The sequence below is a fragment of the Salmo trutta genome, chromosome 5 (assembly GCF_901001165.1).
Source record: "Salmo trutta chromosome 5, fSalTru1.1, whole genome shotgun sequence".
Classification (NCBI taxonomy): Eukaryota; Metazoa; Chordata; class Actinopteri; order Salmoniformes; family Salmonidae; genus Salmo; species Salmo trutta.
In genome coordinates this window covers 60,945,904-60,960,402 of record NC_042961.1, presented here as the reverse complement: position 1 = coordinate 60,960,402, position 14,499 = coordinate 60,945,904, and the positions used below count along the sequence as shown (strand labels likewise).

General features: G+C 41.5%; 3 protein-coding genes across 4 annotated transcripts in view; 2 read left to right on the top strand and 1 right to left on the bottom strand.

The window, feature by feature from the left end:
- The window catches only part of LOC115194669 (zinc finger and SCAN domain-containing protein 22-like), a 38,795-nt gene extending 30,432 nt beyond the window's left edge, over positions 1-8,363 (top strand). For both annotated transcript variants that reach the window (XM_029754543.1, XM_029754544.1), the window contains one exon: positions 6,596-8,363. In XM_029754543.1, coding sequence (XP_029610403.1) covers positions 6,596-7,818 — 1,223 coding nt within the window. In that variant the 3' untranslated portion in view covers positions 7,819-8,363. The remainder of the gene's footprint in view (positions 1-6,595) is intronic.
- LOC115194677 (zinc finger protein 37-like) overlaps positions 1-14,499 on the top strand; it is a 1,069,572-nt gene that overhangs the window by 117,108 nt on the left and 937,965 nt on the right. The gene's annotated exons all lie outside the window — the stretch shown is intronic.
- The window catches only part of LOC115194676 (gastrula zinc finger protein XlCGF26.1-like), a 900,659-nt gene that overhangs the window by 56,415 nt on the left and 829,745 nt on the right, over positions 1-14,499 (bottom strand). The gene's annotated exons all lie outside the window — the stretch shown is intronic.

The window sequence follows — 14,499 nt, the reverse complement described above, 5'->3', positions numbered from 1 at the left end:
GATACGCTGTCCCATCTGGTTTGCGCTTAGTGGGAATATCATTTGTTTTTCAACAGGACAGTGACCCTAGTAATGGAGTGCTGCATCAGATGACCTGGCCTCCACAATCCCCTGACCTCAACCATATTGAGATGGTTTGGGATGTGTTGGACCGCAGAGTGAAGGAAAAGCAGCCAACAAGTGCTCAGTATATGTGGGAACTCCTTCAAGACTTGGAAAAGTATTCCAGATGAAGCTGGTTGAGAGAATGCCAAGCGTATGCAAAGCTGTCATCAAGGCAAAGGGTGGCTATTTGAAAAATCTCAAATATAAAATATATTTTGATTTGTTTAATACTTTTTTGATTACTTTATGATTCCATATGTGTTATTTCATAATTTTGATGGCTTCACTAAACCCTTGAATGGGTAGGTGTTCTAAAACTTTTCACTGGTAGTGTATATTGGGAGTAGTGCCTTTCCTCAGCCACAGTGTGTTATAAGCACTTATGCACAATCTCACAACTTGATGAAACCTTCACTCTTGAACAGACGTTTAGAAACAAAACATGCCAATTTGAAAAATAAACCACCATTTTTTTTGAGAGAGATTTAAGACGACTTTTGAGTAGTAAGACGTATAAAAGCAACAGATACCATTAATAAGAAGGGGCTAGAAGAGTCTTATATGGTGAGCTACTGAGTGGCTAGGACAGACAAGACCCATACTATTGTGGAGGACTTAATTTTTCCTGCTGCTATGGATATGGCTGGGACAATGCTGGGGGAAAAGGCCCACAAAACTATACAGACAATGACTTCATCAAACAACACTGTTTCACGACACATCAGTGACATGGCAGGAGATGTTTTGAAACAATTACTGCTTCGCATACAAGCCAGTGAATTATATGCGTTACAGCTGGATGAGTCAACCGACGTGGCGGGTCTGGCACAGCTCCTGGTATATGTCCGTAACGTTTATGGGGGGTCAATTAAGAAAGACATCCTCTTCTGGAAACCAGGACAACACGAGAGGATATTTTTTTAAGTACTGGACAGCTTTGTGACATCAAATGGACTTTGGTGGTCAAGATGTGTGTGTATCTGTACTGATGGCGCAAAAGCCATGACAGGGAGACATAGTGGAGTGGTAACGTGCGTGCAAGCAGTTGCCCCCGACGCCACTTGGGTTCACTGCAGCATCCACCGAGAGGCTCTTGCTGCCAAGGGAATGCCTGACGGCTTGAAAGACGTTTTGGACACTACAGTGAAAATGGTTAACTTTGTTAAAGCAAGGCCCCTGAGCTCTTGTGTATTATCTACACTATGCAATGATATGGGCAGCGACCATGTAACGCTTTTACATTTACGTCATTTAGCAGATGCTCTTATCCAGAGCGACTTACAACATACAGAAGTGCGCTGGTTATCAAGGGGCAAAGTATTGACACGTTGTTTTGAATTGAGTGACGAGCTTGACGTTTTCTTTTCTGACCATAATTTTCACTTGTCTGACCGCTTGCATGATGACGAGTTTCTCACCCGACTGGCTTATCTGAGTTGGAGCTCTTCTCTGTCTGCATTAACAAGGACAACACACAGGTTTTTCCATCATCGTATGATTTTTTGTGTGCAAATGAACTCAAAAATTTGACAATGTCAAATGTGATATAGTGAAGCACCTGAGTGAGTTGGGTGCACAATTACGCAGGTACTTTCCCGAAAGAGATGACACAAACAACTGGATTCATTATCCCTTTCATGCCTCCAGTCACTTACCGATATCTGAACAAGAGAGCCTCATCAAAATTGCAACAAGCGGTTCTATGAAAAGTGAATTTATTCAGGAGTCACTGCCAGATTTCTGGATAGGGTTGCGCTCAGAGTATCCTGCCTTGGCAAATAGCGCTGTTAAGACACTGATGCCCTTTTCAACCATGTACCGATGTGAGAGTGGATTCTCAGCCCTCACTAGCATGAAAACTAAATACAGTCACAGACTTTGTGGAAAATGATTTAAGACTGAGACTCTCTCCAATATAACCCACCATTGCAGAGTTATGTGCATCCGTTTAAGCACACCCTTCTCATTAGCCTGTGGTGAGTTATTCACAATTTTCGATGAACAAATAAAGTTTTATATGTAAGATGGCTAAATAAAGAGCACAATTATTGATTATTATATTAAGAGCTCTTTGTCACTTCACACAAGCCGGGTTGTGACAACTCACTCATTCTTATGTTTAATATATGTATCATATAGTGTGTGTGAGGCAGGCTTACAATGATGGCAAAAAAACACAATTTGAGAGTAAGCTGACCCTGGTGCTAGAGGGGGTACGCAGCTGGAGGTTGAATCTTTGAAGAGATATGGGACTATAAAAAGTTTGGGAACCACTGCCCTATACACTTCCTGATGAACTCAGTCACCATGTCGGGACCCGGAACATATCCCAGTCCGCGTGATCAAAACTATCTTGAAGCATGGATTACGATTGGTCAGACCAGAATTGAATAGACCTTAGCACGAGTACTTCCTGTTTGAGTTTCTGCATATAGGAAGGGAGGAGCAAAATGGAGTCGTGATCTGATTTTCCCGAAGGGAGGGCGGGGGAGGGCCTTGTAGCCATCTTGAAAAGGCGAGTCGCTGTGGTCTAGTGTTTTTCCTAAGCGAGTACTACCGGCAATGTGTTCATAGAACTTCGGTGGCGTTTTTCTCAAATTTGCTTTGTTAAAATCCCCAGCTACAATGAATGCAGCATCAGGATATGTGGTTTCCAGTTTGCATAAAGTCCAGTGGAGGGCCGTCGTGGTATTGGCTTGAGGGAGCATATACACGGCTGTGACTATAACCGAAGAGAATTCTCTTGGGAGGTAATACGGTCTGCATTTGATTGAGGTATTCTAGGTCGGGTGAACAAAGGGACTTGTTTCTTTATGTTATCACAATCACACCATGAGTAGTTAATCATGAAACATACACCACCGCCTTTCTTCTTCTCGGAGAGCTCTTTATTCCTGTCTGCGTGATGAACTGAGAACCCAGCTGGCTGTATGGACAGGGACAGTTAATCTTGCCCTCAATCCTGACTAGACTCCCAGTCCCTGCCACAGAAAACATTCCCACGGCATGATGCTGCCACCACCATGCTTCACCGTAGGGATGGTGCCAGATTTCCTCCAGATGTAACGCTTGGCATTCAGGCCAAAGAGTTCAATCTTTGACCAGAGAATTGTGTTTCTCATGGTCTGAGAGTCCTTTAGGTGCCTTTTGGCAAACTCCAAGCGGGCTGTCATGTGCCTTTTTTACTGAGGAGTGGCTTCCGTCTGGCCACTCTACCATAAAGGCCTGATTGGTGGAGGGCTGCAGAGATGGTTGTCCTTCTGGAGGGTTCTCCCATCTTCACAGAGGAACTCTGGAGCTCTGTCAGAGTGACCTTCGGGTTCTTGGTCACCTCCCTGACCAAGGCCCTTCTCCCCCGATTGCTCAGTTTGGCCGGGCGGTCAGCTCTAGGGAAGAGTCTTAGTGGTTCCAAACTACTTCCATTCAATTTCGAGTGTCATAGAAAAGGGTCTGAATACTTATGTCAATAATGTTTTATTTTTGCAAATGTATTCAAAATAAGTCTTAACAACTGTTTTTGCTTTGTCATTATGGGATATTGTGTGTAGATTGATGAGGAATTGTTTTTATTTAATCCATTTTAGAATAAGGCTGTAACGTAACAAAAAGGGGAAAAGGGGAAGGGGTCTGAATGCTTTCCGAATGCACTGTATACACTGTCCTCTAATTATTGGCACAGTGAAGCATTTTATTTGTATTTTGGCTCTATACCAATGATTAGGAGGTTAAAGTATAGATTCTCAGCTTTTATTTGAGGGTATTTGTACCATTTTAGAAATGACAATGCTTTTTACACCTAGGGTTCCTATTTCAGGGCACCGAAAGTATTTGGATAATTGGCTTGACAGGTGTTTCTGGTTAGTCATGTGTGTCCAGTCACATAATTTGTGCAGGCATACGAGAGCTGTCAATGTGTAGTCTTGTGTCTAGGCTTTGCATATGGCTTTTGGAGCCTGCTTTTGGTGTGTTAACACCAATAGCAGAAAGAGGCCCAAAGAAGTGTCAATGAAAGTCAATGAAGCCATAATGAGGCTGAAACATCGGACAAAATTGATGAGAAACGTAGGCAAAATCTTCGGCTTACCAAAAAAACAGAATAAAAAATTTAAGAAAGCACTTGTGAGCTCAGCAATCGCAAATGGCCTGGTAGGCCAAGGAAGACAGCCACCATAGATAACCGAAGAATGTCAGTCACATTAGGAACACACTCTAGGAGGTAGGTGTGGACATGTCGGCCACTACCATCTACAGAGGACTTGGTCTGATAGACTAGCCTGGTCTCAGAGACTAGATGTAACATAGTAAATGTAAATCCGGGACACTCTAATTAGCAACTTTTCAAATACTTACTACTTTTTATCTACTTTGCAACTACTCAGCATGTTGTCTAACCCTTCGCCTAACCTTAACCATTTTCACTAACCCTTCCCCTAACCTTAACCATTTTCACTAACCTTTCCCCTAACCGCTTTAGTTAACCATTACCTTAACCCTAACTCCTAAACTTAACCCTATATCCTAGCCTAACTAAAGTTAGCCTGTTAGCTAATGTTAGCCACCTAGCTAGAATTTGCATCAAACATTTTTAAAATTCATAACATATAACAAATTCATAACACTTAGCAAATTCATAACATATAACAAATTCATAACACTTAGCAAATTCATAACATATAACAAATTCATAACACTTAGCAAATTCGGGGCTGTTATGGCTCACTTTTTTTCTTCCATTGATGATGTCACTGCTGACTGCAGCAGCTGCATTAATTCTGAAGTGTACAGAAACTTATTGTTGGCTAACATATTGTCTGCTGAAGTACAAGCAAATGCCGCTTCATCATACTGCAAGACAATGACCCCGAACATATAGCCATAGCAACTAGGGAGTTTTTCCAACGCCAAAAAAAGTGTCAAGTTCTTTATTGGCGAAGTCAATCTCCAGATTTACGTCCAATTTGAACATGCATTTCATTTGCTGAAGATGAGACATAAGGCAAAAATACCTAAAAACCAAAAAAAACTACTGGCTGCAGGACAGACCTGGCAGGGCGTCACCAGAGAAGATACCGTCTGGTGGGGTCAATGGGTTGCAGACTTCAGTCAGTTATTGGATGCAAAGGATTGAATACTAAACAGTGCTTAATTTGGACCTTGTATGAATCATTTGGACCTTATATTATATGAATCATGTGGACCTTATATGAATCATTTGGCCCTTGCAACATGTAAAGCGTTGGTCCCATGTTTCATGAGCTGAAATAAATGATCCCACAAATGTTCCATACACACAAACAGCTTATTTCTCTCAAATTTTGTCCACAAATTTGTTTACATACCTGTTAGTGAGCATTTCTCCTTTGCCGAGATAATCCATCCACCTGACAGGTGTGTCATATCAAGAAGCTGATTAAACAGCATAATAATTACACAGGTGGACCTTGTGCTGGGGACAATAAAAGGCCACTCTAACATGTGCAGTTTTGTCACACAACACAATGCCACAGATGTCTGCATACTCATCAGACATGTCACCCATTGAGCATGTTTGGGATGCTCTGGATTGATGTGTACGACAGCGTGTTCCAGTTCAACTTCACTCAGCCAATTGAAGAGGAGTGGGACAACATTTTCAAAGGCTACAATCAACAGCCTGATCAACTCTATGCGAAGGAGATGTGTCGCGCTGCATGAGGCACATGGTCACACCAGATACTGACTGGTTTTCTGATCCACGTCTTTATTTATTTGTATTTATTTATCCGACTAACAGATGCAGATCTATATTCGCAGTCGTGTTAAATCCATAATTGTATTATTATTATTATTATTTATTTATTACTGATTATATACATACAGTACCAGTCAAAAGTTTGGACACACCTACCCTTTCCAGGGTTTTTAAAAAGTTACAAACAACGTGAAAACCCACCCCTCAAAATAGTACAGTTGGTTAGGAGCAAAACATCATCCATCCCCTCTGGCACCTTTCTACCTCTGTATCCAGGCTGTATAGCTGGGTAACCTCTGTATCCAGGCTGTATAGGTAACCTCTGTATCCAGGCTGTATAGGTAACCTCTGTATCCAGGCTGTATAGGTAACCTCTGTATCAAGGCTGTATAGCTGGGTAACCTCTGTATCCAGGCTGTATAGCTGGGTAACCTCTGTATCCAGGCTGTATAGCTGGGTAACCTCTGTATCCAGGCTGTATAGGTAGGTAACCTCTGTATCCAGGCTGTATAGCTGGGTAACCTCTGTATCCAGGCTGTATAGCTGGGTAACCTCTGTATCAAGGCTGTATAGCTGGGTAACCTCTGTATGAAGGCTGTATAGCTAGGTAACCTCTGTATCCAGGCTGTATAGCTGGGTAACCTCTGTATCAAGGCTGTATAGCTGGGTAACCTCTGTATCAAGGCTGTATAGCTAGGTAACCTCTGTATCCAGGCTGTGTAGCTAGGTAACCTCTGCTCCTCCTCTTCTTCCCTCCAGACTCCCTGCAGTTCTCTGTCTCTGAAGAGGAGGTTCCCCCTGAGCAGCAGGAGTGGAGTCCCAGTCTGGGGCAGGAGGACTCAGAGCCCATACAGATTAAAGAGGAACAGGAGGAAGTCAGGACCAGTCAGGAGGAAGAGCAGATTCAAGGTCTGGAGGCTGATATCATAGGGTTCATTTTCTCTCCTTCCTGTGTGAAAAGTGAATGTGATCAGGAGGACCCACTTCAGTCCTTGACTCTTCCCCAAACCCAGACTGTGGAGAACAGAGAGTGTGACTCTAAACTAGTGGATCTCAAACCTTTTGGCACTGTGACCCACATTAAGGGTCTCTACATTCCCTGTGACCCTCCAGATAATCAAAACAATGCCCCCAGCCACAGTTCAGCTGTAAGCAGTGACCTAGTAGGACTTGATATCAGTCCACTATTGGGGGAACACTGTTCCAAACCCAGCACCACATCTAGAAAAACTCACAGCTGCCGTGACTGTGGTGAAACATTTGCTCTGAAAGCTGACCTGCAGAGACATGTGACTCTCACCAAGAAGAGACCCAGTGAATGTCGCTTCTGCAAAAAACACTACAACTCCACCTGTAAACTGAAGGCCCATGTCCGACTGTGTCACAGTGGGAAACCCTGCACCTGCCCTGTTTGTGGAAAGATCTTCAAACAAAAGGGGCATCTGTCCAGGCACATGAGGATTCACACAGGAGAGAAACCTTTCAGTTGTGGTGACTGTGGGAAAAGCTTCCGTCTGAAGGGGCATCTAACCAGGCACAAACTGATTCACACAGGGGAAAATCCATTTAGCTGTGGTGACTGTGGGAAAAGATTCAGTCTCAAGCAGCATCTAACTAGGCACAAACTGATTCACACAGGAGAGAAACCTTTTAGCTGTGGAGACTGCGGGAAAAGCTTCAATCTCAAGAAGACACTAACTGAACATATACGGACTCACACAGGAGAGAAACCTTTTAGCTGTGGTGACTGTGGAAAAAGCTTTAGTGTCAAGAAGACATTAATTGAACACATACGGACTCACACAGGAGAGAAGCCATATAGCTGTGGTGACTGTGGGAAAAGCTTCAGTGTCAATAGGAACCTAACTAAGCACAAACTGACTCACACAGGAGAGAAACAACATGGCTGCTCAGTCTGTGGTAAAAGATTCATTCAGAAGACTAATCTGCTGAGACATGTTAAAAACAACCACAAAGAATAAAAACAAGACAAAGGAAGAAAGAAAGAAAGTAAATGAGGACACAGAGAGGGGACTAAGAGAGTATTGAGATACACCTGTGGACCAACTCTAACTGGTCCTCCTGATCCTGCTTAGTCCAATGTCACAGTAATGATATAATGGGGCTGTTGTCTGAACCTGACAGGTAATGTTGCTACTCTTTGTGTATGAAATGGACACTGCAGTTCAGACAACCACCACTTTTTAGGTTAACTGAGGGATGGGGTTGGAGAAACTTGTGAACACTCAAATTCATAGACGGATATCAAATTTGCCTGTTGCTACTTTGTTCCTTAAAGGTACCATCAGAGGTGTAGACTACAATGCAAGGTTTAGTTAGCTAGAGATTTAGTTAGCTAGAGATTTAGTTAGCTAGAGATTTAGTTAGCTAGTTAACTAAATAAACTTTGTATGGAGAAAGATAATTGACTCAACAAACAAACAACGTACGTAAGTGTAGATTTCTTAATGATCCAGAAGATCTCTAGGTATTTCTGGTTGCTTAATAAAGTTATCTGTTTCATTGACCCTGCTTTGTAGTGTACCCATCTGCAGTTCAAACAAGAACAAAGTGGGAAACCTGCCACTGTTTTGGTAAACAACTGAGGGAAAAGGTTGGAGAAATGTAAATATTCAGACATATCTTTGGATGCCAGGACTGATCACCCATGAGATCAAAATAATAGTTTTAACCATATTATGTGGCTATACAGTGTTTGGTTGAAATTACATTGTTTTACAAGCAATGGAGTAAAATATGCTTAGCGTTTTAGGTTCATATGTTTTGTGTTCTGGTGGGGTATGACTATCCAAAGTCCAAAATTCGATGTACAAATCCCAGATTGCCCCTTAAAACCCCTTAAAAGTTCATTGACACACCTGTGCGTCACACAGCGACGTAATTTTGAATATAGAATAGCTCCCTGTGTATTTATTATAGTGTCTGCAGCTCAATCCCCTCTTTCCGCCGACATAAAGTTTGCAGCTATTCTGTAACATGGGGCTTGTGAAAGTGGCCTTTTTCTACACATGAGAAGCTCTGGACAAGACAATATTCACACAATCATGTGTTAAACCCAAACCGTGAGAGCTACAAACTAATGTCACCAATATCGAAAGGAGAGACTATGTTTGGCTCTATGACATCTACAAGCTTAAAGGCAGTCCTCTGAACTCTGTCGCGGACTATTTCGAAGAGGTGACACAACCGACTGTCCCGACCAAACCGTTGGTGCAACAAACAAATGTCACCAATATTCAGTGGTGTAAAGTACTTTAAAGTACTACTTAAGTAGTTTTTTGGGGGTATCTGTACTTTACTATTTATATTTTTGACAACTTTTTGACAACTTTTACTTCACTACATTCCTAATGAAAATAATGTACACGGTCAAATTCACGCACTTATCAAGAGAACATCCCTGGTCATTCCTACTGCCTCTGATCTGGAGGACTCACTAAATATAAATGCATTGTTTGTAAATAATGTCGGAGTGTTGGAGTGTACCCCTGACTATCCGTAAATTAAAACATACAGGAAATGGTGCCGTCTGCTTTGCTTAGTAGAAGGAATTTGAAATGATTTATACTTTTAATTTTGATACGTAAGTATATTTTTGAACCAAATACTTTTAGACTTTTACTCAAGTAGTATTTCACCTGGTGACTAACTTTTTACTTGAGTCATTTTCTATTAAGGTATCTTTTACTTTTACTCAAGTATGACAATTGGGTACTTTTTCCACCTCTGCCAATATTGAAAACTCTCACGAATGCGAAGGTGTCTGTTGTTGTGCTTTACAAGCTCCAGGGGAGTCGTCTGAAGGTAACCCAGGTAACCCAGTACCAGGCTGTACAAAGTGCATAGGATATAATGTGTAAAAATAAAGAAAAACCCTTGAATGAGTAGGTGTGTCCAAACTTTTGACTGGTACTGTGTATATATATATATACACACACATACAGTGCATTCGGAAAGTATTCAGACCCCTCGACCTTCTCCACATTTTGTTACGTTAGTCTTATTCTAAAATTGATTTAAATACATGTTTTTCCTCATCAATTTACACACAATACCCCATAATGACATCACAATACCATCACAATACCCCATAATGACATCACAATACCCCATAACATCACAATACCCCATAATGACATCACAATACCCCATCATGACATCACAATACCCCATAATGACAAAGCAAAAATAGGTTTAGACATTTTTGCAAATGTATAAATGCCTTATTTACATAAGTATTCAGACCCTTTGCTATGAGACTTGAAGTTGAGCTCAGGTGCATCCTGTTTCCATTGATCATCCTTGATGTTTCTACAACTTGATTGGAGTTCACCTGTGGTAAATTAAATTGATTGGACATGATTTGGAAAGACACACACCTATCTACGCTACCAGTCAAAAGTTTGGACACACCTACTCATTCAAGGGTTTTTCTTTATTTTTACTATTTTCTACATTTTCTATTTTTGACATACCTGACCTGTGCAGCGACATACTAAACCCAAATGAAATGGTAGATGGGATATTTCAGTTTTTTATTTTTATTTTACTTTTTTTTAAAAAGTTATTTCTTTGTCATTATGGGGTATTGTGTGGAGATTGTGATGTCATTATGGGGTATTGTGTGGAGATTGTGATGTCATTATGGGGTATTGTGATGGTATTGTGATGTCATTATGGGGTATTATGATGTCATTATGGGGTATTGTGTGGAGATTGATGAGTGGAAAAAAACAATAATACATTTTGGAATAAGGCTGTAACTTTACATGTTGGGGGGAAAAAGTCAAGGGGTCTGAATACATTTTAGTCATTTAGCAGACGCTCATGTCCAGAGCGACTTACGGTAGTGAATGCATACATTTTCATACATTTCATTTCATGCATTTTGTTTTGTACTGAATACTTTCCGAATGCACTGTATATCTCCTAGTTATAGGACAGACACTTAAACCTTGTTCCTTATGATTTATTTTTTGACTGTCTCTTTTTTGCCATTTATGAATGTGTTATTCAATGCGTTTATCTGGGCTATAGCGGAAAACGGCATTCTGTTTCATCAAATATTATTTATTTTTATACCTACAGGGTTCCTAAAATTCAAAATCAATCTTAAAACAATTCCATATGCATGTTAGCTTAGTAGAGATTGATATCTAAGTGCTTAGACCTGAAGGGTAAACACGGTCCTGATAGAAACTCCTCCCAACCTGCTTCCTCGTTCTGAACTATTGCTCAACTCACAGTACCAGTGCAGTAGTAGCACCAAGCGACCACTAGATGGGGGTGTAGGACCACTACATAAGGAGTGCAGTGTACTGTACTGTGTAGTATAGTCAACACAGAACTAGGCTTCTGCAGCCACAGACGAGCTTTACACGTCAACATATCTACTGCGTTTTACACTGTAATTTAATCTCACGCTAACACAGTGTAATTGTGTGTGTGAGTGAGTGAAAGAGAGAGAGAGAACGTGTGTGTGTGTGTACGCTCCGATACAATGTGTCTTTGTGAGTCCTTGGCATGCTGTCAGAAATGTTTGGATATCAGTGAAAGGAGAGAGTGAATGAGACAAAGAGAGAGGAAGGGCAGTGAAAGAGGGAGGGCGAGAGAGTGAAAGACGGGGGAGAGAGGGAGGGAGAGAGAGAGTGAAAGACGGGAGAGAGAGGGAGGGAGAGAGAGAGTGAAAGACGGGAGAGGGAGGGAGAGAGAGAGTGAAAGACGGGGGAGAGAGGGAGAAAGCAGGAAGGAGGGCTTTCATAATTACCTCATACATCGCTCCCTCTTCTTTCCATGTTTGTCCTCATCTTCATCTTCCTCTCTCTTCATAACCTAATTTAACGACTTTGAAATTATGCTTCCTTTAATCTCTCCCCTCTTTTCTCTCTCTCTCTCTCCTCTCTCTCTCCCCCCTCTTTTCTCTCTCTGTTCTCTTTTTCCTCTCTCCAGGTCACACTCTCTCCCTCCCACCCTCTCTTCCCCCCCATCTCTATCCCCCCTCATCCTCTCTGTCAATCTCTCTCTCACCCTCTCTGACCTTCAGTCACTAATCAGGCCAATAGGGAACATGGCCACAGGGCACAGCTGTGTTTGTCAGTGTGTCTTTACTCTCATCACAATATATTGATATTTGGCAGAAACAAAAGGTTAGTATACAGAACAGACTATTAATATGTTTCTCAGATAGTTTAATTAATATTTCCTTTGGGAACAGACCACCTGCCTCGAGTCCCAAATGGAACTCTTATTCCCGATGTAGTGCACTACGTTTGACCAGGGCCTATAGGACTCTGGTCAAACGTAGTGCACTATATATAGGGGATAGAGAGCCATTTGGTTACACAGCCGTGTTGTAGAGGCTGAAGTAGGGAAAGTGATTAGAGGGGATTGACACTTATCAGTTAATACAGAGAGAGAGAGAATACAGAGAGAGAATACAGAGAGAGAGAGAGAATACAGAGAGAGAGAGAATACAGAGAGAGAGAATACAGAGAGAGAGAGAATACAGAGAGAGAGAGAATACAGAGAGAGAGAGAATACAGAGAGAGAGAATACAGAGAGAGAGAGAATACAGAGAGAGAGAATACAGAGAGAGAGAATACAGAGAGAGAGAGAATACAGAGAGAGAGAGAATACAGAGAGAGAAATACAAGAGAGAGAGAGAATACAGAGAGAGAAATACAGAGAGAGAGAATACAGAGAGAGAAAATACAGAGAGAGAGAATACAGAGAGAGAGAATACAGAGAGAGAGAGAATACAGAGAGAGAGAATACAGAGAGAGAGAGAATACAGAGAGAGAGAGAATACAGAGAGAGAGAGAATACAGAGAGAGAGAATACAGAGAGAGAGAGAGAATACAGAGAGAGAGAGAATACAGAGAGAGAGAGAGAGAATACAGAGAGAGAGAGAATACAGAGAGAGAGAGAATACAGAGAGAGAGAGAATACAGAGAGAGAGAATACAGAGAGAGAGAATACAGAGAGAGAGAGAATACAGAGAGAGAGAATACAGAGAGAGAGAATACAGAGAGAGAGAATATACAGAGAGAGAGAGAATACAGAGAGAGAGAATACAGAGAGAGAGAGAATACAGAGAGAGAGAGAATACAGAGAGAGAGAGAATACAGAGAGAGAGAGAATACAGAGAGAGAGAGAATACAGAGAGAGAGAATACAGAGAGAGAGAATAAACAGAGAGAGAGAGAATACAGAGAGAGAGAGAATACAGAGAGAGAGAGAATACAGAGAGAGAATACAGAGAGAGAGAGTATACAGAGAGAGAATACAGAGAGAGAGAGAATACAGAGAGAGAGAGAATACAGAGAGAGAGAGAATACAGAGAGAGAGATACAGAGAGAAGAGAATACAGAGAGAGAGAATACAGAGAGAGAGAGAATACAGAGAGAGAGAGAATACAGAGAGAGAGAATACAGAGAGAGAGAGAATACAGAGAGAGAGAATACAGAGAGAGAATACAGAGAGAGAGAGAATACAGAGAGAGAATACAGAGAGAGAGAGAATACAGAGAGAGAGAGAATACAGAGAGAGAATACAGAGAGAGAGAATACAGAGAGAGAGAATACAGAGAGAGAGAATACAGAGAGAGAGAGAATACAGAGAGAGAGAATACAGAGAGAGAGAGAATACAGAGAGAGAGAATACAGAGAGAGAGAATACAGAGAGAGAGAGAATACAGAGAGAGAGAGAATACAGAGAGAGAGAATACAGAGAGAGAGAGAATACAGAGAGAGAATACAGAGAGAGAGAGAATACAGAGAGAGAGAGAATACAGAGAGAGAATACAGAGAGAGAGAATACAGAGAGAGAGAATACAGAGAGAGAGAGAATACAGAGAGAGAGAATACAGAGAGTGAGAGAATACAGAGAGAGAGAGAATACAGAGAGAGAATACAGAGAGAGAGAATACAGAGAGAGAGAGAATACAGAGAGAGAGAATACAGAGAGAGATGGAATACAGAGAGAGGAGAGAATACAGAGAGAGAGAGAAATACAGAGAGAGAGAAATACAGAGGAGAGAATATCCGAGAGAGAGAGAATACAGAGAGAGAAGAGAGAGAGAGAGAATACAGAGAGAGAGAAAAGAGAGAGAGAGAGAGGAATACGAGAGAGAGAGAATAAAGAGAGAGAGAGAATACAGAGAGAGAGAATAGAGAATACAGAGAGAGAGAATACAGAGAGAGAGAGAATACAGAGAGAGAGAGAATACAGAGAGAGAGAATACAGAGAGAGAGAGAGAATACAGAGAGAGAGAGATAGAGAGAGAGAGAATACATGAGCGAGAGAGACTACCAGAGAGCGAGATACAGAGAGAGAGAGAATTACAGAGAGAGAGAAGAATACAGAGAGAGAGAGAATACAGAGAGAGAGAGAATACAGAGAGAGAGAGAATACAGAGAGAGAGAATACAGAGAGAGAGAGAATACAGAGAGAGAGAGAATACAGAGAGAGAGAATACCGAGAGAGAGAATACAGAGAGAGAATACCGAGAGAGAGAATACAGAGAGAGAGAATACAGAGAGAGAGAGAATACAGAGAGAGAGAGAATACAGAGAGAGAGAGAATACAGAGAGAGAGAGAATACAGAGAGAGAGAGAATACAGAGAGAGAGAGACTGTCTGTCTG